Below are 23,396 nucleotides of genomic sequence, written 5' to 3' on the forward strand. Positions count from 1 at the left end.
TATGAGACATGCTTTACAAACCACAATATGCTAGGCTACAGCCAAACAATTGACCAATAAATGAAACCTGTCTTTGACCTCCAGAGCTCACAATGGTGCAAAGGTTTCCTTATCCCAACCTGGAGTTGCTGGAGTTACCAGGATGGATACAAATTTTCCTTTGTGCTAAAAGTTAGCGTAATGAGAGGGCAGTCAATTCAGAAGTAAATTGGAGAATATAAAACAGGAATCCTGGGCCAATTAAAAGCATCCTGCCATCTCCCTGGGGCACAATGGAATGAGAAAGCAAAGTCTTGGCTAATGAATCTTTTTCCTGTGTTGTTTCTTTATACAAAGATAGAAAGGAAGCAAATGTAACCAGCCAGCCCAAAGGTTTGTGAATAGGCCCAAGAACACTCTGCTACTGGAGCTCTGGTGGCCCAGTGGTTAGAATGCAGTATTGCGGGCTAACTCTGCCCACAGCCTGGAGTTCAATCCTGACCGGCTCAAGGTTAACTCAGCCTTCAATCCTTCCGAGGTCGGTAAAGTGAGGATCCAGATTGTTGAGGGCCAATAGGCTGACATTTGTAAACCACTCAGAGAGTGCTGTAAAGTACTATGGGCAATTTATAAGTCTAAGCAATATTGCTATTGCTAAGCACAGAAGCCTCACAGAGCCTCTTTGCTCAAGGGTGATCCATAAAGTCATTTGAAAGTAAGACAAGATAACCTTCTAACACACACACACACACACACTATTGATGACTGGCCCACTTGAAGCCAAGTGAGCAATGAGCAGATGAAAGAAGACAAATTCTCCAGCCCACCTTTCTTCCCTCTAGCACAAAGGCTGAATGAACATTTTGCAAGATTACCAGTTTGTTCAGCATAGCGTCCAGGAATGTGCCATAAACATTTTCTGCATGCCTTTAGTATGGGAGAAATTCTCCCTCAGGAAGCATTTTGCTCATGCACAAAAATACACATCCGTCTTGTTCCTTTTTTCCTCCGGTGCGCCAAACATCCCGAGAAACTCCGAGCTTTGAATACGGCTTAAGGCAAGGATATTCAGAGGCGGCCTTGTTAAAAGGTTGACAGCATGATCCTGATTAGAGCAGGCCACATGGCTTTATGAACCCACATAAAAGCAGTGACCTATTTATCACACTAGGGTTTGTAGCAGGCTTGCTGCCAAAAAGAATAGCGAAGGTGCACACTGAGGAAGAATCACTAGACTGTATACGCCAGGCAGTGAGGGGACAACTGAAGAGCCAATAAGACCCCAACTTCAGAGTTCAGAGACAGCACCGACCCTTAACCAACCCTCACAAGCTCGGACAGCAAACCTTCGCCCTCATTCCAACTTCTATCCCAATCAATCAGCCAGGAGTGTTTTTCAGGTCTTCGTTCCTGGTGAGAACTTCAAATCTTGGTGACTGCTACAGGTAGAAACCAAGTGCCTCAGCCTCTCAGGGGGGTCTACTTCTGTTTGTGTTAAGGTGTGGCTATTCAGACTTGCCATTAGGATGTTAGACAGTCTGCCCTACCATTCTATAGACCAATACAATCCCCCAAGCCGACCCTAGGGTGGACAAAATCAAACCAGTGCAGAAACAGTTCAGACATTATTTTTCACCATTATTCCAGGAAAATGGGGCCGATCAACAGACCAGGAATGTCGAATAGCTATAAGGCATGTGTCTTTTATCATCACAGAGCTGTTTTCCATCCTTACCTTCTCAATCTCTTATCCTAATGCAGGTAACCTTTGACTCAAGAGCGTAATTGAGCCTGGAATTGTGGTCATAAGTCATTGCAGATGTTGTAATTTGAGACATTGCTTGATCGGGTTCAAAGTTACGACCATGTTTTTATGATGGCCACATTGTTAAACATGGCACCTATTAAGTGAATTCCTTTTCTCCAATGGGCATCTTTTGCTGAAAACTGGAAGTTAATGCTGAAAACCGGTAAAAAAAAAAGAGAAAAAAAATCGCAAATGGCAGTCATGTGAGCGAAGCAGACTGCAAATGGCCATAAAGGTTGAGTCAGTTGCCAAATGCCCAAAATGTGATCACGTGACATGTGTGTGTGTTTTGTGTGTCTCATGCGTTTATGTGAGTGGTCGTAACTCCAAAAACGGGTTATTAGTAGCTCTGGGGAAGTCCATCATAACTTTGAACGGTTGTTAAGCGAACAGTCATAAATTGAGGACAACCTGTGATTTTTAACTCCTTCAGCTCCACTTTTACCATCTGAAGACCTCTCAGCTTTGCCGTACACGTAAGAGTTGTCTCCCAGAATGCTTTTCCTGTGTCATTCAAACCCCAAATCCATCTCATCACACACAGTCATGATTTCCCTGACTCTACTTCAGGGCCAGATAACCTGATGACTTTCAAATGTTCAGCACAACTGAATTCACAATTCCTGTGCTCTGCAGCAGAGTTGAACTGCCTTCGCTGTCCAATGATGTGTGAATCCATCGGCGTAGGGCCAGTCCAGAAGCCTTGCAAAATGCAGAATGGCTAAATGTCAGTAGGAAGAGGATGAGGGTGTGTGGAGAATGTGGCTTTCAGCAATATCTGTATTAGCTTACATTCTTGGATGAAGCACTGGAGAGCTTTCCATCATGCAGACTGGGTATTTCCAGTCCCTGAAAAACTTACCTAGTAATCATTTTGTGGAAACCTAATACCCCTTAATGCAAAACTTCACTTTGCTCAATAAAAGACAGTACTTTCTATTCATTCATTTCCCCTTGGACACATAATTTCTATTTCTTTTTCTTCCTTGAGATGGCTTCTTGTACAGGTAGACCTCGACTGACAGCCACAAGTGAGCCCAATATTTCTGTTGTTAAATGAGACATTTAAGTCAGTGTTGCCCCATTTTACCACCTTTCTTGCCTCAGTCATTAAGCGAATTGCTGCAGTTGATAAGTTAGGAACCCGGTGGTTAAGTGAATCTGGCTTCCCCCACTGACTTTGCTTGTCAGAAGGTCGTAAAAGGGGATCACGTGACCATGGGATGCTGCAAGTCATCGTCATCATCATCATCAAGTTGGAAGGGACCTTGGAGGTCTTCTAGTCCAACCCCTTGCTCAGGCAGGAAACCCTATACCATTTCAGACAAATGGTAAGTATGAACCAGTTGCCAAGCAGCTGAATTTTGATCACCTAACCACGGGGATGCTGCAAAGGTGGTAACTGTGAAAAATGGTCATAAGTCACTTTTTTCAGTGCCATTGTAACTTTGAACTGTCACTCAATGTAAGTTGAGGACTACCTATACCACAGGTCTGCAACCCGCGGCTCCAGAGCCACATGCGGCTCTTTCAGCCGTCTCCTGCGGCTCCCAGTCCTCTGCTATGTGTAGTCCAAAAAAAAAGGAGGGACTAAAAAAGTTCAACCAATCAATTCAAATATGCAGGGTAGGTGTATATCTTGCCTTGGCTCCACTCTTCAGTCAAACCCTGTTCTGCGCATGCACGCATGTATGCACATGCACACACATTTTTTGCGGCTCCCAGTTTTTCCTTTTGTGAAGGAACCGGTTCCGAGTGGTTCTTTCACTGTTTCAGGTTGCTGACCCCTGACCTATACCTTATTATGGCAGGTTGTGACCTTCCCAAATCTAAACAGAATCCAATGAAAGGATGGGCCGCATTAGGATTTTTGCACGTGCTAAAAAACCAGTTTGTTGAAGGATACCATACTCAGCTCAATTTCATTCAGTCCACATTCAGCTGCCCTATCCTGACAGCATTAAGACAAAGCAGAGCTTCCTCTTTATAAGATTAGCAGTGCTGTATTCTGACTCTCTTTCTCCTCAGTACTGGTATGAATTCAATTGTCATCACCTCGACTTAAAACAGAATTCCATCCCCGTAAAGTGAATAATAAAGAATTAGCACTGCTTCTTTATTCTGGCTCTCTTTAGCTCAGGCTGGTCTTCAGACGTCATCCCTGGGGCCTTTTCAAAAGGATTTAGGGGCTCTAAACATTTGTAGCAGATAAAAAAAATAACAATACAGGTCTGGTTTCATCCTTCAAAATCCCTGGCGTAGTATTTTAATCCTTTGGAATCTGGTATGAACAACTAAATCTTATTTCTGATAAGGCTAACAAGAGCACTAAAGCTATATTGGACTTCTTTCCTATTGAAGGGGGCAAGTATCTATCCATTGCCATAAAACTTTTAAAAGCCAAATCCATCTCTCAGATATTATACAGGTTTCAGATGTGGCCATATAGTAACTTAAAAGCCTTAGATACTATCCAATCCAGATGCCTAAGGCTATTATTCTGCATGCCTGCTGCATTTTGAACAGAGCAATCTTCTTAGAAGGTGGGGGTGATCCATTGGAGTTTACGATCCCTTTATGTCCCTTCTATTTTTGGTTTCACCTTCAGTCTCCTAGCAATTCTCTGGCTTCTACAACCTATAATGGTAGTCCTCGACTTACAACCACAATTGAGCCCAACACTTCTGTTGCTAAGTGAGACATTTCTTAAGTGAATTTTGTCCCTTTTTACAACCTTTCTTGCCCCAGCTGTTAAGCAAATCACCACAGTTGTTAAGTTAGTAACATGGTTGTTAAGTGAAGCTGGCTCCCCCACTGACTTAGTTGTCAGAAAGTTACACATGACCCTGGGGCACTGCAACCGTCATAAATATGAATTTGTTGCCAAGCCTCTGAATTTTGATGGGGATGCTGCAAAGGTCATAAGTGTGAAAAAAGGTCAGAAGTCACTTTTTTCAGTGATGTTGTAACTTTCAACGCATCACTAAATGAACTGTTGTAAGTAGAGGACGGCCTGTGCTGACAATCTTCTTTTTCTTGGCAAACTAGAATCCAGATTAAGTGCAGTTTCTTGTCCAATTTCTGCTGGACATGGGTCCAACAAGACTTAATGCCATCCTTTGGCAGCAGGTGTAGCTACTCTGCAGGTGATTTAGGGTGATCTAGTAGCCTGAATATAAACAGGAAACATTGGCAAACAATGTATTAACAATTACCTGTATAATATTCTGTAGAGTTTCTCTTTGGCCTGCTTTAATGTCTTACCCTTCACCATACCGGAGGGAAAATATAACAGTACCCTTTTTCTAAATGAAATTGCCAGGAAGAACCTGAGATTCTAGGCCACATGCTTCTTTGACGCTTCTTTGATCTCATATGTGTCCTTTTTGTAGCAGTATGTGCCCTAACTCCACCTCCTAACCAAAATTCCATTTGTCTGCGGGTGACTTTATTTGCTTCTTACTATCAAGACTAAATTAACATAGAGAATCAGGCAGGATACAATTTCAATAAATCATTATCATCATCTCCCAAATAGTCACAAAATCCTTACAGCTGCCATTACTTTATACAAGAAAACTGTCTTCTATGTTACCATGTAAAATGCATTTTTAATGTCATTTTATATCTTTCTGCCACATGCAACTGGTCACCGATTGTGATAAAGTTGGGCATAAACAGAGGTTGCAATCAACCAACTGCTTTTCCTTCTTACACTAATATTGTCTAATATTTACAAGTGTGCTCTGTGGAGGTGGTTAGAATACAAACCAAACTAAACAAATACTTTTTAAAAATGTACATCCCGTATGTCTTCCAGGAGCAAAAGATGGCTTCATAAGGATTGCCTACGGCCTAAGCTGAAAGCCATGTATCCTGGTCCGCTGGTGCCCTGCCTGCAACTAAAGCTCTTCAGTAAGAATTATTTTGAAAATTATGTATGATGATCATGTGTCAAGATGTTTCGGTGATTACCACAGAAGGAAGACTCCGACCTTCAAATCTATTGAGTGATCGGGCTATCAGATCTGGGCTGCAAATTTCAAGTGCCCATGAGGCAGAAAGCAAAGTGGGGTTTTTTTTCTATTGACATTTAATGACCATCCAGATTTTGCAGCCCAGCTCTGCTAGCACTAATCAGCAAAGGGGCATGACCTTTGCTGATTAGTGCTAGCACCTTTAAATGTTAGGAATAATCTAACATTATTAGATTATAATAATCTAATAACCCAATCTTACCACTTTTTCCCCAGCCATCCTCATGATTCAGCCTTGGATATTTACATTCCTGCACTGGTGGCTATAAACATTCTAGTAAAATATTCAATTCTACATGCTCTCCCCCCCCCCTGTACCTTTTTCTTTGCTGCCAAGGACTGATCTGTAGCCAAAATAACCAGCAATTTTTGTAAAGCACCTCCTTGAATTGCTGCAACTTGCACTCTGGGGTTGCTGGGAAGAGAGAAAATAAAAACTCATTACAGTCAAAAACACCTCGGCATCCTTTAAACTTTACTGCAATCTGGCTTCCGTAAGAAATAATTGTGTCAGGGTAAGGATTTTTTTTTTTAACAGTATATTACAAAGCTGAAAATGAATATGAAGCCCTGGAGAGAGATCCTACTGCAAAACAGCATGTACTGGATGTTGGTTTAGCTTTAGCTTCACAAGTCGCCACCTGCTGGAACAACTTGACAAGATGAAAAACACAATGTCCTTTTTTATCACAAGCCATGGACACACAAAGTAATTCCTGCACAAATTGTTCTGTGCACAATGCAGTTGCTTTTGGGTGGCTGGTGTCTGAACCAAAACAGATAACTTTGGTCCAGACAGGGAATAAAATAAGGTCATTTGGCTCTGAATATGCCTCAATTTGCTTTTCTTCCTGGCAGACGTGTTTTTATTTCTATTTCACTACTTTCCTTTTGGGGAAGAAAAAAGCAATGATGAAGCAGATAAGGGTGAGGCCTGAGTTCTGGGAAGACAGGATCAGTACCCTTCCTCCCCTGCCTCCCCCAAGCCCTTAGCAGCTTCCTCGGGCTGCTGAGATAAGCCTTGTTGGGAGCTACTGAACACAAGAGGGGAAAGAAAGGGCGAGGCATATGAACGTTGTCTTAAACATTCCCTAAAATTCTTTGCAGGTTTGGTTTTTTGCTAATTCGTGTCCTACGGTCAGGAGCAAAAACTGACTTACATAAGGATCCCTCTTTATTTTACCCCTACAGTGATAAACCATATGAAGGTAGTTGTCCTAAAAGAAAATGATTAACTCAGTGTCACCCAGAAGGGCATTGTTGTCTTCAGCTCGAGATAGTTGCAATATTAAAGGGAGATGATCAGGTCTGGAAATGTTTAGGTAAAGGTAAAGGTTCCCCCGCACATGCGTGCTAGTTGTTTCCGACTCTAGGGGCCAGTGCTCATCTCCATTTCAAAGCCAAAAAGCCAGCTCCGTGGTCATGTGGCCGGCATGACTAGATGCCAAAGGCGCACGGAACGCTGTTACCTTCCCACCGTAGCGGTCCCTATTTTTCTACTTGCATTTTTATGTGCTTTCGAACTGCTAGGTTGGCAGAAGCTGGGACGAGTAACAGGCGCTCACTCTGCTACGCGGCACTCAGGATTCGACCCGCCAAACTGCCGATCTTCTGATCGACAAGCTCAGCGTCCTAACCCACTGAGCCACCGCGTCCCTTCTGGAAATGTTTAGATGAACATTATAAAGGGAAGACTTCTAGATATCAAGAGGGAGGCTAAAATGTTCAATAACAGGGCTATCGAATCTGAGCTGCAAAACTCCACCCAACCATGACACGGCAGCAATTTTGCTTCTGCTAGTCACGGCTCATCCAGCATGGTTCATCAGAACTTTTAGAACGCAATTGTGTGTTTCAGGTTCTAAAAAAAAACCTATTTTCCATTCCACGCACATCTCTACAGGAAGTGTATGCACGCATCTACAAAAAAAAAATTGGCATTTTTACAAACATGTCTTATAGGCATCCATGAAAAGAAAGCTTGGTAGGTTTAGCACGTTCTTTTTACTTTTTAAAAAAGTAATATTGCCACAATAGGATTCTAGATCTTTTAGGTAATCTAGGCATTGTAATGCAAAGGGTCCAGTTTTATCTTACAGTTCGGAATGGCAAAAGATCAAAACTCACATCCTTCTGGAGATTATCAGGGGAAATGGCCACTGTAATTTGAGAATTGTTAAGATTTCTTCCTTTTCTTTCTTTTGCTGTTTCCATATGAACTAATTGTATATGTAACTCATAAACTCTGCTATCCCGAAACCACATTTCCTGATCATCTACTGCCACTAACTGTGTCTTAATCATCCTGAACCACACTTCTCATCCTAAACTTAACTGTAAATGGTGGATTGGTAATACCAAATCCTGATTTTGTTGTATTAGGTTAAAATGGGGAAGGGTAAGAATGAAAATCACAACCATTCTTCAAGGAAATTGGGGCAGGAATGAGAGGTCTCTTTGATAAGAGATGCTTTTGCTTTTCCTAGTTGGTTCAGGAATAGGAGTTACTCCCATGTCCATCAACAACCAAGCCTATACTTTGGAGGCAGAAATAGTTGTATAAGTGATTTTTTTTACCTTTAAATCTACCGAGAGACCTTCACGAGCAGGATCAATGTCAACATCCTTGCCAAACTGGAAGACGTGCCTACCTCTCCTGAAAACATGTTTGGCTTGTCAGTCTGAACTTCAGAATCTTAGTTTTGCCTCTGAGCTCAATTTTAGCTCTTTGATCTTCCTCGTGGCTGGTAGAACTGCATTCTGTAGACCGTTTTAGACAGAAATATCCTTTTTATGTTGGAAGGATGTTATTATAATTTATATAGCACTCTCTATGGACTTGGCACAGAGCAGGTTCGTATTTCATGTGGTTTACAATCTGAATGTAAATATGGGAAATGGCAAAGGGAAATGATGGGAATAAAGACTGACGGAAATAGTATACAATTATTTCGACTGCATGCATCTCTCCTTTGTTACAAAACGTATTTGCTATTCCAAAGATATCTATGAAAAGATGTCTTGCATATACAGATTCAAGGAATAATATTGTATAAACAGAACTGGACAGGTAAAGAAGACAAGTGCCCAGGTTAAGAAGCAGGGTTTTCACTAGTGAGACAAACCTTTGGAAAGTTTTAGAGAATATACAGCAGGTTTTGAGGGCAGATTGAATGGGAAAGGACCATGGGTATAGAAACACTGAAGTGGAAGCTACAGTTTCATGGTGGATTGATGGACTGGAGGATGATATTGTTAAGAATTAAAGAGACACATTTTTTGAAAACTTTACATTAAACCTCCAATGCCAGCCAAAATATAAAGATAGTGCACATGAAATAAAGATCAACCCTGAGCATGCAGTGAGATGCCACAAATATGTTGGCTTCTCTTCAAAGGAAACACTCTTCATTTTCACTTGGAGAAAAATGACAATAGGAAGGTGGGGAAGTCATTTAACACAGCTAATAGTGCCAACTAACCCACAAAGACAATATTGCAGTACCATAAACATATCAAGATAATAAACAATGGTTGGGTATTGAAGAATAAGTCAGCATAATCACAAACAGTAAGAGAAAAGAACCAGTGATAGGAAAACATGACTGTGAAAAGTCATTTTGGCTGAACCTCATAGGTATGGCAATAACATTTACGAATAAAATACCTTTCCTGCATTCTAAGTACTGCTTTAAACAAGGTAATATCTTCCCTTGCTCTCTTCCCTCAGCTTCGTTTCACAAATTATTCCATTCATTTGCCAACTCAATGTTGTATCTGTTGACTTCTTTTTTTTAAATTCAAACTCATTTTCCACATCTCCCTGGCTTTTTCTGTTCCATTAACACAATGGTTCCCAAGCTTTTGTATACTCCGCACCCCTTACAAAAGTTCAAAATAACGGCAATGAATTATGCATATACACTATAATTTTGAAAACCCAAGTTTTTGCACCCCCTAGAATATCGTCTTGCACCCCCAGGGGGTGGAAGCACCGCTGGTTGGGAACCCCTGTATTAACATGATGATGTATTTAAAACATTATGATCATATTTTAGAGTCAGCCTTCTAATATCAAGAAGAGTAGATCTTGCTTCCACAAAAGTCAGAGCCTAACAAGTCTGATTGTCAGAACCCTATGTTCTGTGTGCATGGGATTTCTTATTCTTTTCGGGTTCTGCCATTCTCCTGAGGGGGAGGGGAAAGCCTGAGTTGCCGATGTGTATTTGCTTTGCTCTGTCTCTTGCTCTATCCTCTTCGATGTGTCGCTAATGGGATAAGAATGGAATGTACCTGTGGCCATCTGCCTTATCTCCGAGCGCGGAAGAAACGGCGCAGACACCTAACACCTTTGAAAACGGCACCTTATCACTCTGTCCCCATGGCATTTTCACACCTGCAGATTGGCCTGTTTGAACCGTCCAGATGGACAGTTAGGGTGGGGTTACTATGGCCTCTTTTAATTACTTGATTTGCATGGGAAACTCTCAGATCCTGCCTTCTATTCCTGCTGTCAACACCTCCCAATAAAAGTTCCTTTTGAAATGATGCCATTTCAAGAGTTCTGCTTTTTTGGGAGAACTGATTGAGGCAGGTCCTTACATTAGACACCAAAACAAGCAAGATGGTCTCAACACTTCCACCAGTTCAACTTTACTATCAAATACCTGTCTGGTATTTGATAGCACCAAAACAGAAGTGGTGGACCACCTCATGCCATCTAAACAATTAGCAGCTCTAGTAAGCACATGCTTGCAAGCAAAGAAACCAAGGCCCCTAGATAGCGAAGCAGGAGCGGAGTTCAGGCAGACTTTGGAAACAGATAAATGGTTCCTGGATCACAAGAATCTCTGCTCGATGGATGATGGACTGCCTTGGGTGGGTGGAAAATTATATGTGCCCAAAGCCCAGAGACTGAAATTTATGCAACTATGTCACGACTCAAAGATGGCTGGACATTTTGGTTTCGTGAAAATGCTCCATCTAGTAAAGAGACAGTTTTGGTGGTTGTCCATAAAGAAGGACATTGAAAGCTATGTGGCTAGCTGCCCTATCTGTGCAGCAGCAAAACGAAGACATGGTAGGACAACGGGGCTATTGCAGGCAGTAACAAGCCCATCAGCATCTTGATGGGAGATTTCCATGGATTTTATTCTGGAGTTACCAGAGAGCACAGGGAACATGGTCATTTGGGTGGTGACTGAACTGTTTTCCAAACAGGTGCATTTCATCCCATGCACCAAGATTCCCATGGCCAAGACTCTAGCGAAGATGCTTTAATTACTTGAATCGTGCAGGAAACCCTCAGATCCTGCCTTCTATTCCTGCTGACAACACTTCCCAATAAAAGTTCCTTTTGATGCCATTTCAAGAGTTCTGCTTTCTTGGGAGAACTGATTGAGGCGGGTCCTTACTATTCCCCATCTAGAATTATAAATGGGTCAAATTTTCAGTACAATAACACCACCCACCCCCCCAGGAAGAAAAAACCAATCTACCCATGACATTTATTTCCTGGCTTTCTCCTACAGAAATTGAAGGTGACCACAGGAGGGTTCCAGGACCCAGAGTTGCTGAGCTTCATGAAGGTTGCCGTATCTTGTGTCTTTGCACATAGCTTTGATGGGCTAGACAGGTCATGCTGTATTCAATTAGCTTGCACAGAAAAGCTTCATTCTATGGGGCTCTTTCAGATAGAAAAAAACGGGAGGGATAATAAGAGAACTATATCAAATTATGCACGGTCTAGAGATTCCTCCCTTCCTTTTTCATGCTACAGAAAGAACAAATCACTCAATGAAGCTGAACAGTGAAAGACTCAGAATCAACAAAAGCAATAACTGATTCACAGAGCAAGGAGTTGATTACAGAATTCCGCTTCCACAGCTTAGGGATGGCAACCATCGTGGCTGGCTTTAAAGCTTCGATTACACACATCTATGCAGATGAAGGCTACCAACGGCAGTCAGAAAAGGCTACCTAGCATCCAAGGCAATTAGCTCATTGTATGATGAAAGGAACAACATAATTGCTGGGGAACCTGGGAATGAAAGCTGCTCTCCTTCTAGTTTCCTTTCATCATACAATGAGCTGTTTTGTTGTGTTCAATTGTTCCTTGAATCGATCTAGCACAGAAGCTCTTCTATTTTTATGCCCCTTTCCTTGAACCTTGCTGCCTTCAAAAGCCTCTGGTTCCCCCACCACCCCAAAGACGAACTCTTCTTTTACAAGAGTGATATACAAAGAAAATATCGCTGGTACCATTCAAGCTATGACCTGTTTTAAGAGAGAGATGGCAATTACTGCTTTTGACCAAGCCCTTGACCTACTGGAGCAACCAGCTTAGTTCAGCATGGCTACCTTCTCTCTCTCTCTCCCTCAGTCTCCCCTCCCCGCTCATGCAACTTGTTTGCAAGGCACCTCCTATTGTTCCCTGCCAGGCATGACTCTCTTCTCTTAGAAGGGCCCACCCCCAGCAACGGTTGTCATGGTGATCACACTCCAGTGTTGGTTGGAAGAGAAGGTTGTTGGATGCCAGATCGGTTCTCTCAGCTGCTACCGAAGTAGCAGCTTTTAATGAATATTGGCGAGGCGGCTGGCAGCCCCCATTAGTTTTTTGCTGGCTCTTGTCAGGCCCTGCTCTATGCCAAATTAAAGTGTGCCATGGAAAGTTGGTAAATATGCACAGAAAAGTAAATATTGCCTCCAAGTATGAATTTATATACATGAAGATTACGTTTCTCTGGGAATCCCCTTTTTCAGATAATTAATTATCGGTACCATGCCCATACTTTCTTGGGAAAAAAATCAAGGACAAAGCTGAAAGGAGTTCCTAAGGATAAAATTGTTTAAGTTCACAGCTTTGCTTTACAAAGGAAAATTTAAGAGCAAAATCAAGAAAAACCTGAACAAAAATGCAAATTTTAATAAAAATGTCTAAAAAGCAAACACTATATGTACATTTATTTTAGAAAGACAATTCAATTTCCCTGTTTTTCACATGAAAGTGAAATACTGTGCATTAAGTGGTACCATTTGTACAGTAAAAGTTAAATGAGCAAACTAAAGGACAAAAGTAAGTTTCTGAAAAATAAATCTAAAGGACACCTTTAAAGGGCACTCCTTTATAATAAAGCACATATGGCCACCATAATTGTTAATCAAAGTTTTTGTAAGAGAGGAATGAAAAGAAGCCACAAGGGGAGCAGTTTTCACTCACATTCCCCAACAATTATATTGTCATTTCTGACAGCCGCTGATAGCCTTATCTTGTACAGATGTGCCAGACATGTTGATTTCCATCATTTAGCTATGGAAGTGGATTATGTAATCCATGGATTATAACCATGGTTTAGACATCTGAGAGAACAAAGCTTGGAAAGATTTCTTTTGCTGATGGTATGGAGAAATAGTGTAGGCAACTTGGGCCAATGGAAATCACTCCCATATCTTCCACTGAATGAATTTCCAAGGCCATAACACCCAGCATAGCCATAGGACCAGTCGTGTGAATTGGCCAAGCGCTGCATATAATTACTGTTTCTGTGGGGGTGGATCCCTGTAAGACCTTTTTTAACAGCATGAACCTGAATTAGAAACAGAATGCATGTTTGCAGTGATTAAGGAAGTTCCCAATGACAGCCCTAGGGAGTGTCATTCCTGACTTTCACTATCTATAGATTTGAGGACGTAGGAAACACATGTCTAACAAAATAAGGCAGAAGACAGTGATGGGGATGTCTTTTTGTAGAAGAACAGAACATTTTCATCATCTTGATGGACTACAATCACCTGAAATTAATTTTAGCCTTTTGTTCTCAAAGAAACAGAAGACTTCAGCACAGCTATATTCTTATTTTGTAAATGCACGCAGAGCCCTTTTTGCTTCTAACAATAAGCATACAGCTTTTGCATATCCTTTACAGACATATGCTGAGTTATAGAAGTTTTTAATATATTTGCCTCTGAATAGGTACATTTCAGATTTTGTTACATTTTAACCTATGCCAACGTAATAATATTCGAAAGATAGCTGAATGAACAAAAGATAATAGCTATTATCTGACATAAGACAATAGATATCGGTTCACACGTTATTAAATCTGTTGCTTGGTGTGATTCCAGCTTTTTTAAACACTGCCATACATGGCATTCAATTCTTCTGTTTTGGGATTCTGCAGTTTATATCTTATAACTCACATGCATTTAGGCAATTTCTATATAGCCAATTAAATCAAGTTTTCAGTGCAAGTTACTGTGCACTGCCAGCTCTATATTCTGTATTGATTTTGTTTTGTTTAAGGCACTTAAAATGCCAGCAGGTTAAGATGGTGTTTGCCAACACAATGTACTAATCAAGTCCCAGGTCAAAACATAGCATGAATTCTGAAATGAATACTTTGAAATATATCTTGACAACATAATGGATTGGAAGTGTTCCAACAGACTTTTAAAAAACTTGATTTTGTTAATCTGCAACATAATACAAGCTGGCCTTCTGAAATATAACTTTATAAGAAGCATAGACAAAGTAGCAAACCATGAAGCATATAAAGGTGGTTTTGAATTCACATGACATGCCCAATACCTGTAGACAGTAACATTTAACCATGCCACAACAAGATGAAGCTGGATTAAGCAATTTCCAAAAGTAGTGATATTCACGGACAAGCTTCAGTATTCACATCTAATGGCACCTTAAAATCTTAATGGCATTCTAAAGTTGACAGATGAAAGCAATAGTTCAAGATTTTACTTTGAGAAGAGATCTGAAAAATACCCATGATAAACAGTCAGATTAATGCAAGCTTCTTAAGCATTTATCTGACTATGATTGATAAGCATACACATACACAGGACCCAATGATGAAAACCCCAGGTGGGAGGGGAGGGATTGCAAGATTGCAAATCACCTTTACTTAAATAATGAATTCTAAGATGAGTCTTGGGCCTTCAGGGGATTCTGAATTTTGATTGGTTTTGTTATAATCTCAGAGAGCATATATTCCTCTTTATATGCTTTGTTTCTGACACTAGAATCCTTCCAGTAAGGATACTTTAAAATCTAATTATCAGCTAATTCCCCAAGTTTGTTATGTTCCACCTCTTGTTTCTTTGTTGTATGAAGCAGAACTCTGATAACCTCACATGGCTGTGTGAACGGGGCAGCAATCTGCTATGTGAAAGCTACATTTCAGCGGGTAATTGTTTTCCAAATTCCAAAAGAGGTTAAAAACAGCCGTGTACAGCTGCTTAGCAACTGCAGAGTATTTTTTACTCTTCTCACTTTGGGATTGATCAGTTGTGACAATAGGAGCCCCAAATAGATGAACATACAGCATTCCCACTCCTCCAATTGTGGAACTGTATTGGTGCTACAGGTGGTCCGCAACTTACGACAATTGAGCCCAAAATGTCTGTTGCTAAGTAAAACATCTGTTAAGTCCATTTCGCCCCATTTTACGACCTTTCTCGCCACAGTTGTTAACTGAATCACTGCAGTTGTTAAGTTAGTAACATGGCTGTTAAGTGAAACTGGCTTCCCCGTTGACTTTGCTTGTCAGAAGGCTGCAAAAGGGGATCAGATAGAACTGCAACTGTCATAAATATGAGTCAGTCTGAATGTTGATCACATGACCACAAGGATACTGCAATGGTTTTTAAGTGCAAAAAAAATGGTCACAGGTCTCTTTTTCAGTGCCATTGTAACTTCAAATGGTCGCTAAACAAACTGTTGTAAGTCGAGGACTACCTGTAATGGCACCTTCTTCGGGTTACTCCTTTCCCCCCCAGATTTTTAAAGCAACACATATACGTAGGGGTGCTCACCTGGACAGTGCAGCTCCCAATACAAAAGAGGCATATTCCTTCATCAACGGTTCACTGCTGTTCAGCCCATTAATCAAAAGTTGCAGACCACCAAGGGAAAGCAAATCTTTTGCATTATCCACCTGTAAAAGATATGGGTTCTACCTTCAAGGAAGTACTGTATTAAAAACATACATCTACAGAGATAAATCAACCCACACGGTCTAAATGCTAAATGATTAAGAGGCTTTAAAATCAAATACAAAAATCTCTTGCCTCAAATCAAATAACGCTGCTGCAACTTTGGACCCAGGCTCTTTGCAATCGTTCACAATGTTGTGAAAGGTCCCACAACCTGCCAGTATTTCTTATGGAGAAAATATTCCTTCAGCAGAATCCCATTCATGGGATCTCTGGGTACAACCCTACATTTATTTAGTTATAATCAGCTCTGGAGGGAGTAATTGAAAATTCAGTTGCTGTGATTAGCCTGAAAACTCCCTGTACAAACAATGTACTTACTAGAAGAAAGAAAGGTAAAGTTCCGATTTCTTTATAATATATCCCTGGGAATCTAGTGAGTTAAACAGTATTCTAAGTATGACTTAATTAATAAGGTTAGAGAGTTAAAAAAAACACTTGGGAGGTAGTAATAAGCATATTAGAAACTCATCGGCCAGTACAAATGATGAGGAATGAGAATTTAGAACACTGAACATAAAATGACTAAGTTGACTTGAGATGTGATTAAGAGAAAGAATTAACGTTAGCCTTGATGAATCGAGAAAAACCTTTGTAAAAGAACAATGCTGTAATACTCTTAATTCAAATGATGTATGATTCAAAATTTGAACAAATGAGTTCAGGTTCTTTATTCAGGAAGGGAGAATTCATTAACACCCGTTTCTACAGATGTGATGGTGGCACAGTGGTTACAATGCAGTATTGCAGGCTAATTCTGCCCATAGCCAGGAATTTGATCCTAATTGGCTCAAGGTTGACTCAGCCTTCCATCCTTCTGAGGTCAGTAAAATGAGGACCCAGATGGTTGGGGGACAATATGCTGACTCTGTAAACTGCTTAGAGAGGGCTATATATATATACAGTATATAAGCGGTATATAAGTCAAAGTGTTATTGCTATTGCTATTCTACAAGACATGTAGTCATGTAAATGTCAATTCCTGGAAGGCCCCCAACAACTGCTAGTGTTTTTAATTTATTTTATTTTTTTTTACCTGATGGACATAGTACTCAAGATCGGAAAGTGCTGTAATTTTCTCCTCAAGTGTTGAATCTGAATGGTTGAATTTTTTGATGAGTTTAAGCATAATTTCAAAGTCAGTTTCCAGCTGCAGATTCAGCTCCCTGAATTCTTCCTTTAGCTTTTCGATGGGACGGAATCTACGTCGGACATCTTCCCGATGAGCCTAGAAAATGGAGGCAGCAAACCAAAAGACTCGTAAGCCTAAAATAAACATGCAGACATTCATTATTGTTTCTCCAAACAAATGGTGCTTCTTAGTTGCACATAAACAACCTCTATTACTCTGTGGGCAGAAACAGGAGTAAATAAATATCCCTTAATAATTACAATCTACTGTTTTTGTAAGAATCCTGTTCTCATTCTAGGGCTGCTGCTTTCTAGAATAGGATAGGGGATGGGGAAAGAGAAAGAAAACAACCCTCTGGATTTTAATCATTTCTATTTTTAATGCGTTATTTCTGTTGTTTTGCTTTCTAGCAATCACCTGCTCAGGGTCAACTGATGTAGGCATACAACTGAACCAATGCTTTCAAAAGCAAAGAATCAGGTCCCTAGTTTGAAGCAACTGCCTACCAGAATGAGGAGGAGACTGAACAAAGTGAAAAACACATGGAAAAGACTCAGCAATGTTAGAACACAAGTTAAGCCACAACGTGGTCTTTCATCTGCTCATCTGCTACACTCTCAGGTGCTTTTTGCTAGGTACCCAACGAGCTGATGCTCAAATGCCTTTATAAAAAAAACTGGAACATTTGCCTTAATTGTCTGGAAACTGCCCAAGTTTTTAATTAAAAAAAATCAAAATCATTTCCATCTGAATCCTGTAAGGAAAAAAAGGATGGATACACATATTGATGAATATTAAATTAGCTTCTTTACCTGCTATTATGCATGGATCCTCCCAAAAGCATAAGAAAATAAAAGAACAAAGGCATTTAGAAGCCAAAGACAGATTGGTTCATTAAAGCAGAGGCACATTATCCAAACTCCCTCTAAAAGTCATCTCCCAACTGAAATTTGTGATGTGAACACAATGATACATAATGAACTGTGTGCATGCTGACCATATTTTATTTTCACACCATGTTCAATTAAAATTACATTACCAACTAAATTACAGAGAATTGGGTTTGCTTGTTTATAAGATTTGGGTGCTGCTACCATCTTGTTTAATCTGTGTTCCTTGGATGGCATTCAAAAACTCAGTCTGAAAAAAGAACGTGCACCTTTGCACTGAAAGTGGAGGGTTGTTTCTCTTGCTCTTTCCCTTTCCTTAGAAAAGGGAAGAAAACAGACATGATAAGGAAGGAGAGATTATCGGGACTCAGCCGGACACCAGACCGCATCCATCTTCTTGGTTCACATTTGTGTCATTGATTTCACTTCCACTATTAACCTTTTCCCCAGTGAATTTAAGGATACGAGTGCTAAGTTCCCACTGTTATTTTCCCGGATTTATATCATACCTTTTCTTCTGATGTATCGTCTGCCTTTGTGGTTTCTTTCATTTTAGCCAAGGCCCTTTTGAGCTCTTGCGTTGTGAATGAACTTGGGTCAATATCTATTTGGCCTAGCCTGGCATAAAAACATAAACCATAAACAATGTGTCAACAATGGAATGGATATATCCCCTTCAGAAAAGCCAGCCTGACCCTATTTATTCAACTAAGCACCCCCCCACACACACACACACAATCTTCAGGGAACTTCTCTCTAGCAGTGTGTGTGCTGCATGCCATCATAAACCTTTCCATATACAGGTCATCTTCAACTTACAATGGTTGCAATGGTTTATTTATTTATTTATTTATTTATTTATTTATTTTATTGGATTTGTATACCGCCCTATTCCCATAGGACTCAGGGCGGTTTACAGGGCAGTTAAAACCATGAATACAAAAAAAAATAAATAAAAACAATTAAAACAAATTAAATTCAAGCCCCAAGAGTAAATCTAAAACCCAGTTAAATTAACAACCCCACAGAGTCTGGACCAAACAGATTGAAGAGCCAAGTTTTCAGGTCCCGGCGAAATGAGCGAAGGTCGGGGGAAGTCCTAAGTTCCGTGGGTAGTTGGTTCCATAGGGCAGGCGCACCCACAGAGAACACCCTTCCCCTGGGAATAACCCGCCGGCATTCATTAACCGGCGGTACCCTGAGAAGGCCCTCCCTGTGGGGGCGCACAGGACGATGGGAAGATGATGCCGGCAGCAGGTGTTCCCTCAGATACCTCGGACCCATGCCATTTAGGGCTTTATAGGTCATTACCAGCACCTTGAAACTCACCCGGAGGGCAACCGGAAGCCAATGCAGCTCACGGAGAAGAGGTGTTACATGGGAGTATCGGGAAGCTTAGTGACCGTGCATGGGAAAAAGTGATTTATGACCATTTTTCACACCACCATTGCAGCATCCCCACGGTCACGGGATCAAAATTCAGACGTTTGGCAACTAACCTCGTGGAAGTCTGGCTTCTATGTTATTATAAGAGCCTTGGTGGAGCAGTGGGCTAATGCCTCCTTAAGTAACACCAGCTGCCTGCAATTAGTGCAGGTTCAAGTCCCACCAGGCTCAAGGTTGACTCAGCCTTCCATCCTTCCGAGGTAGGTAAAATGAGGACCCAGATTGTTGGGGCCAATTAAGCTGACTTTGTAATAATGCCGCTTGGGGTGTGTGTGTGTGAAAGCCCTAACAAGCAGGCATATACCTAGAATGAAGGCTACTGCTAAGCTTGTAAGCCGCCCTGAGTCTTCGGAGAAGGGCGGGATATAAATGGAATTAAAATAAATAAAATAAATAAATAAACTGCCTCAGATTTATGATGGCTGCAGTGTCCCGGGGTCACATGATCCTTTTTTGCAACCTTCTGACAAGCAAAGTTAATGGGGAAGCCAAATTCACTTAAAAACCATGCTACTAATTTAACTGCAGTGAGTCTCATAAAAACCGGGTTACTAAGTTATCAACTGCAGTGATTCACTTAACAATTGTGACAAGAAAGGTTGTAAAATGAGGTAAAACTCACATAACAAATGTCTCACTTAACAACAGAAATTTTGGGCTCAATTGTGCTCGTAAGCCAAGGACTACCTGTATTTTGTAAAAACTGATCCCTTGCAAGATAATCTTTCTAGTTTTTTATAGCTCAAATAATGTATTTTTCATATTGCATCAAATTCTTAATCTCTTGGTCCTTACAGGTAAATATGCTAATTAAACATAAATGTTACTTTTTCATCAAAATGTAATCTTTATTCCAAAGGAACTAGTAATTAAGCATAGTCAGTACTGATATGTTGATAGAATCTTTAGCTAGATAATTTCCTATTTCTTATTCATTTAAATTTCCTCTACCAGTTTGGGTAATCAATCAAAATGGCATAGAAATAGTTATTGCCCTGATATATTAGGTACCCCCTGCTTAATTTTTGAACCCCCAAAGTTAAGAACAATATTGATTCTAATTCTGAAATGCTATACCCCAGCCATTATTTGTACTGTTATAATACATTGTAGAAGGGAGTCTGTAAACACTTTTAAGGCTAACCAACTTTATTAGGGAATAAGCTTTCATGAGTAGCAGCTCATGACATAAAATGAATACAGCATGTTCACTATTAGAGGACTTTAAATACAGAAAGTGGAAGCAAGAAAAAGTGGGTGGAGAAAAACAAGCTAATGGGTTTACACAATAGCATAACTGAAAGCCACATTAATTGGCAGATATAATGATCTAAAAAGCCACTGTCCCTATTCAAATTTTCTCTAACGGAATGCAATTTTTTTAATGCATTGTACTTTAGTTGTCTCTCCTTGCATAATGCTGATAAAGTTCCTCTGTATCTCTACTGCTACCTTGAGGTCAGTAATGGAATGTCTTGGGAGGCTGAAATGTTGGGCCACTCTCTTGTTACTGTTTGATTTGTGTTTATTCTCTTGTATAAGGCTGAACTGCATGGTGGCTAGAGGTGAAGATTCTTGCCTCTCACTCAGAAGTTGAGAGTTCAATCCTAGGCAGTGACAGATGTTTCTCTATCAGGCCACAAAGAGAAAACCCCTGCTGTGAACTCTGCATAGGCTTCAGGAAGGGCATCCAGCCAGTAAACGCTCCACTCCAGTCACGACTTCTATGAAAGACTTGCTCTGGAAAGAAGTGTTTTTCTGATAGCATTCCCTCTCAAAGAAACAATGAAAACTAATAGAGGCTGACCCACGTCAAGTTTTAAAAAGAAAAAGAGGCCTTTTTAAATCTGTATACCTTTTACTTTTTGGAGAGTCTTTTGCGTCACTTCTTTCTTTGCTGTCATCTGGAAGCTTGGCTAATTTTTCTCCAGTCTGAAGATTTAATTGTACATGTAATCCTGCAGGAATAGCTTGACCTAAAAATAAGAAGATTTCCATTTTGTCTCTTTCTGTTCCATAAATATTCAAAACTATATTCCAAAGCCCCTTCATGGATTACTGCCTTGTCGTGGCAAAGGGGCTTGCATAATTCAATGAAGCTATGAGCTATGCCGTGCAGGGCCACCCAAGACGGACAGGTCATAGCAGAGTTCTGACAAAACGTGATCCATTGGAGAAGGAAATGGCAACCCACTCCAGTATCTTTGCCATGAAAACCCTATGGACAGTACCAAAAGGCAAAACGATATGACGCTGGAAGATGAGCCCCTCCGGTCGGAAGGTTTCCAATATGCTACTGGGGAAGAGCAGAGGGCTAGTACTAATAGCGCCAGAAAGAATGAAGCGACTGGGCCAAAGCAGAAAGGACGCTTAGCTGTGGATGTATCTGGTGGTGAAAGGAAAGTCCGATGCTGTAAAGATTTTTTCTCCATAGAAACCTGGGATGTAAGATCCATGAATCAAGGCAAGCTAGACATGGTCAAACAAGAGATGACAAGACTGAACATCGACATCTTAGGAATCAGCGATACTACTGCGGGCAAGAATCACTCAGAAGAAATGGAGTAGCCTTCATAGTCAATAAAAGAGTAGGAAAAGCACTACTGGAATACAATCCCCAAAATGACAGAATGATCTCAGTTCGAATACAAGGCAAACCATTCAATATCACAGTAGTCCAAGTCTATGCCCCAACCACCGGTGCTGAAGAGGATGAAATTGACTGGTTCTATGAAGCCCTACAGCACCTTATATAACTAACACCAAAAAATGATGTCCTTATCATAATGGGGGATTGGAATGCTAAAGTAGGAAGCCAAAAGATAACCGGAATAACAGGCAAGTTTGGCCTTGGAGTACAAAATGAAGCAGGGCACAGGCTGATAGAATTTTGTCAAGATAATACGATGATCATAGCACACACTCTTTTCCAACAACCCAAGAGACGGCTCTACACATGGACATCACTAGACGGTCAACACAGAAATCAGACTGACTATGTGCTCTGCAGCCAAAGATGGAGAAGCTCTATACAGTCAGTAAAAACAAGACCAGGAGCTGACTGTGGCTCAGACCATGAGCTTTTCGTTGCAAAATTTAGGCTTAAACTGAAGAAAGTAGGGAAAAGCGCTAGGCCACCCAGGTATGAATTAAATCATATCCCTGATGAATATACAGTAGAGGTGACAAATAGATTTAAGGAATTAGATCCGATAGACAGAGTGCCTCAAGAACTATGGACCGAGGTTCGCAACATTGTACAAGAGGTAGCAACTAAAACCATCCCAAAGAAAAAGAAATGCAAGAAAGCAAAATGGCTGAGGAAGCTTTGCAAATAGCTGAGGACAGGAGGGAAGCGAAAAGCAAGGGAGAAGAAGAAAGACACACCCAATTGAATACAGAATTCCAGAGAATAGCTAGAAGAGATAAGAATGCCTTCTTAAATGAACAAAGCAAAGAAATAGAAGAAAACAATAGAATAGGGTGGACTAGAGATCTCTTCAAGAAAATTGGAGAGATGAAGAGAACGTTTCATGCAAAAATGGGCATGATAAAGGACCAAAATGGCAGGGACCTAACAGAGGCAGAAGAGATTAAGAAGAGGTGACAAAATTACACAGAAGAGAGGTGGCAAAATTACACAGAAGAACTATACAAGAACGAGCTTAACATCCCTGATAACCACAATGAGGTGGTCACTGACCTTGAGCCAGGCATCCTAGAATGTGAAGTGAAATGGGCCTTAGGAAAGCTAGTGGAGACAGTATTCCAGCTGAGCTATTCAAAATCTTAAAAGACGATGCAGTAAAAGTGCTACACTCAATTTGCCAGCAAATTTGGAAAACTCAACAGTGGCCACAGGATTGGAAAAGATCAGTTTACATTCCAATTCCAAAGAAAGGCAGTGCCAAAGAATGTTCAAACTATCGCACCATTGCACTCATTTCACATGCTTGTAAAGTTATGCTTAAAATCCTACAAGCTAGACTCCAGCAGTATGTGGATCGAGAACTACCAGAAGTACAGGAAGGATTTTGAAGAGGCAGAGGAACTAGAGATCAAATTGCCAACATACGCTGGATCATGGAGAAAGCTAG

At 40.7% G+C, this 23,396-nt stretch overlaps 1 protein-coding gene across 5 annotated transcripts in view; it reads right to left on the minus strand.

Annotated features, from left to right (window-relative positions):
• Positions 1 to 23,396, minus strand: part of SIL1 (SIL1 nucleotide exchange factor) — a 40,872-nt gene that overhangs the window by 11,242 nt on the left and 6,234 nt on the right. For all 5 annotated transcript variants that reach the window (XM_083349145.1, XM_083349141.1, XM_083349143.1 and 2 more), the window contains 5 exons: positions 21,155 to 21,275; positions 18,363 to 18,471; positions 16,868 to 17,059; positions 15,652 to 15,773; positions 6,142 to 6,238 (listed from right to left, as the gene is read on the minus strand). In XM_083349145.1, coding sequence (XP_083205271.1) covers positions 6,142 to 6,238; positions 15,652 to 15,773; positions 16,868 to 17,059; positions 18,363 to 18,471; positions 21,155 to 21,275 — 641 coding nt within the window. The remainder of the gene's footprint in view (positions 1 to 6,141; positions 6,239 to 15,651; positions 15,774 to 16,867; positions 17,060 to 18,362; positions 18,472 to 21,154; positions 21,276 to 23,396) is intronic.

This window comes from Vipera ursinii (assembly GCF_947247035.1).
Source record: "Vipera ursinii genome assembly, chromosome: 1".
Lineage (NCBI taxonomy): Eukaryota > Metazoa > Chordata > Lepidosauria > Squamata > Viperidae > Vipera > Vipera ursinii.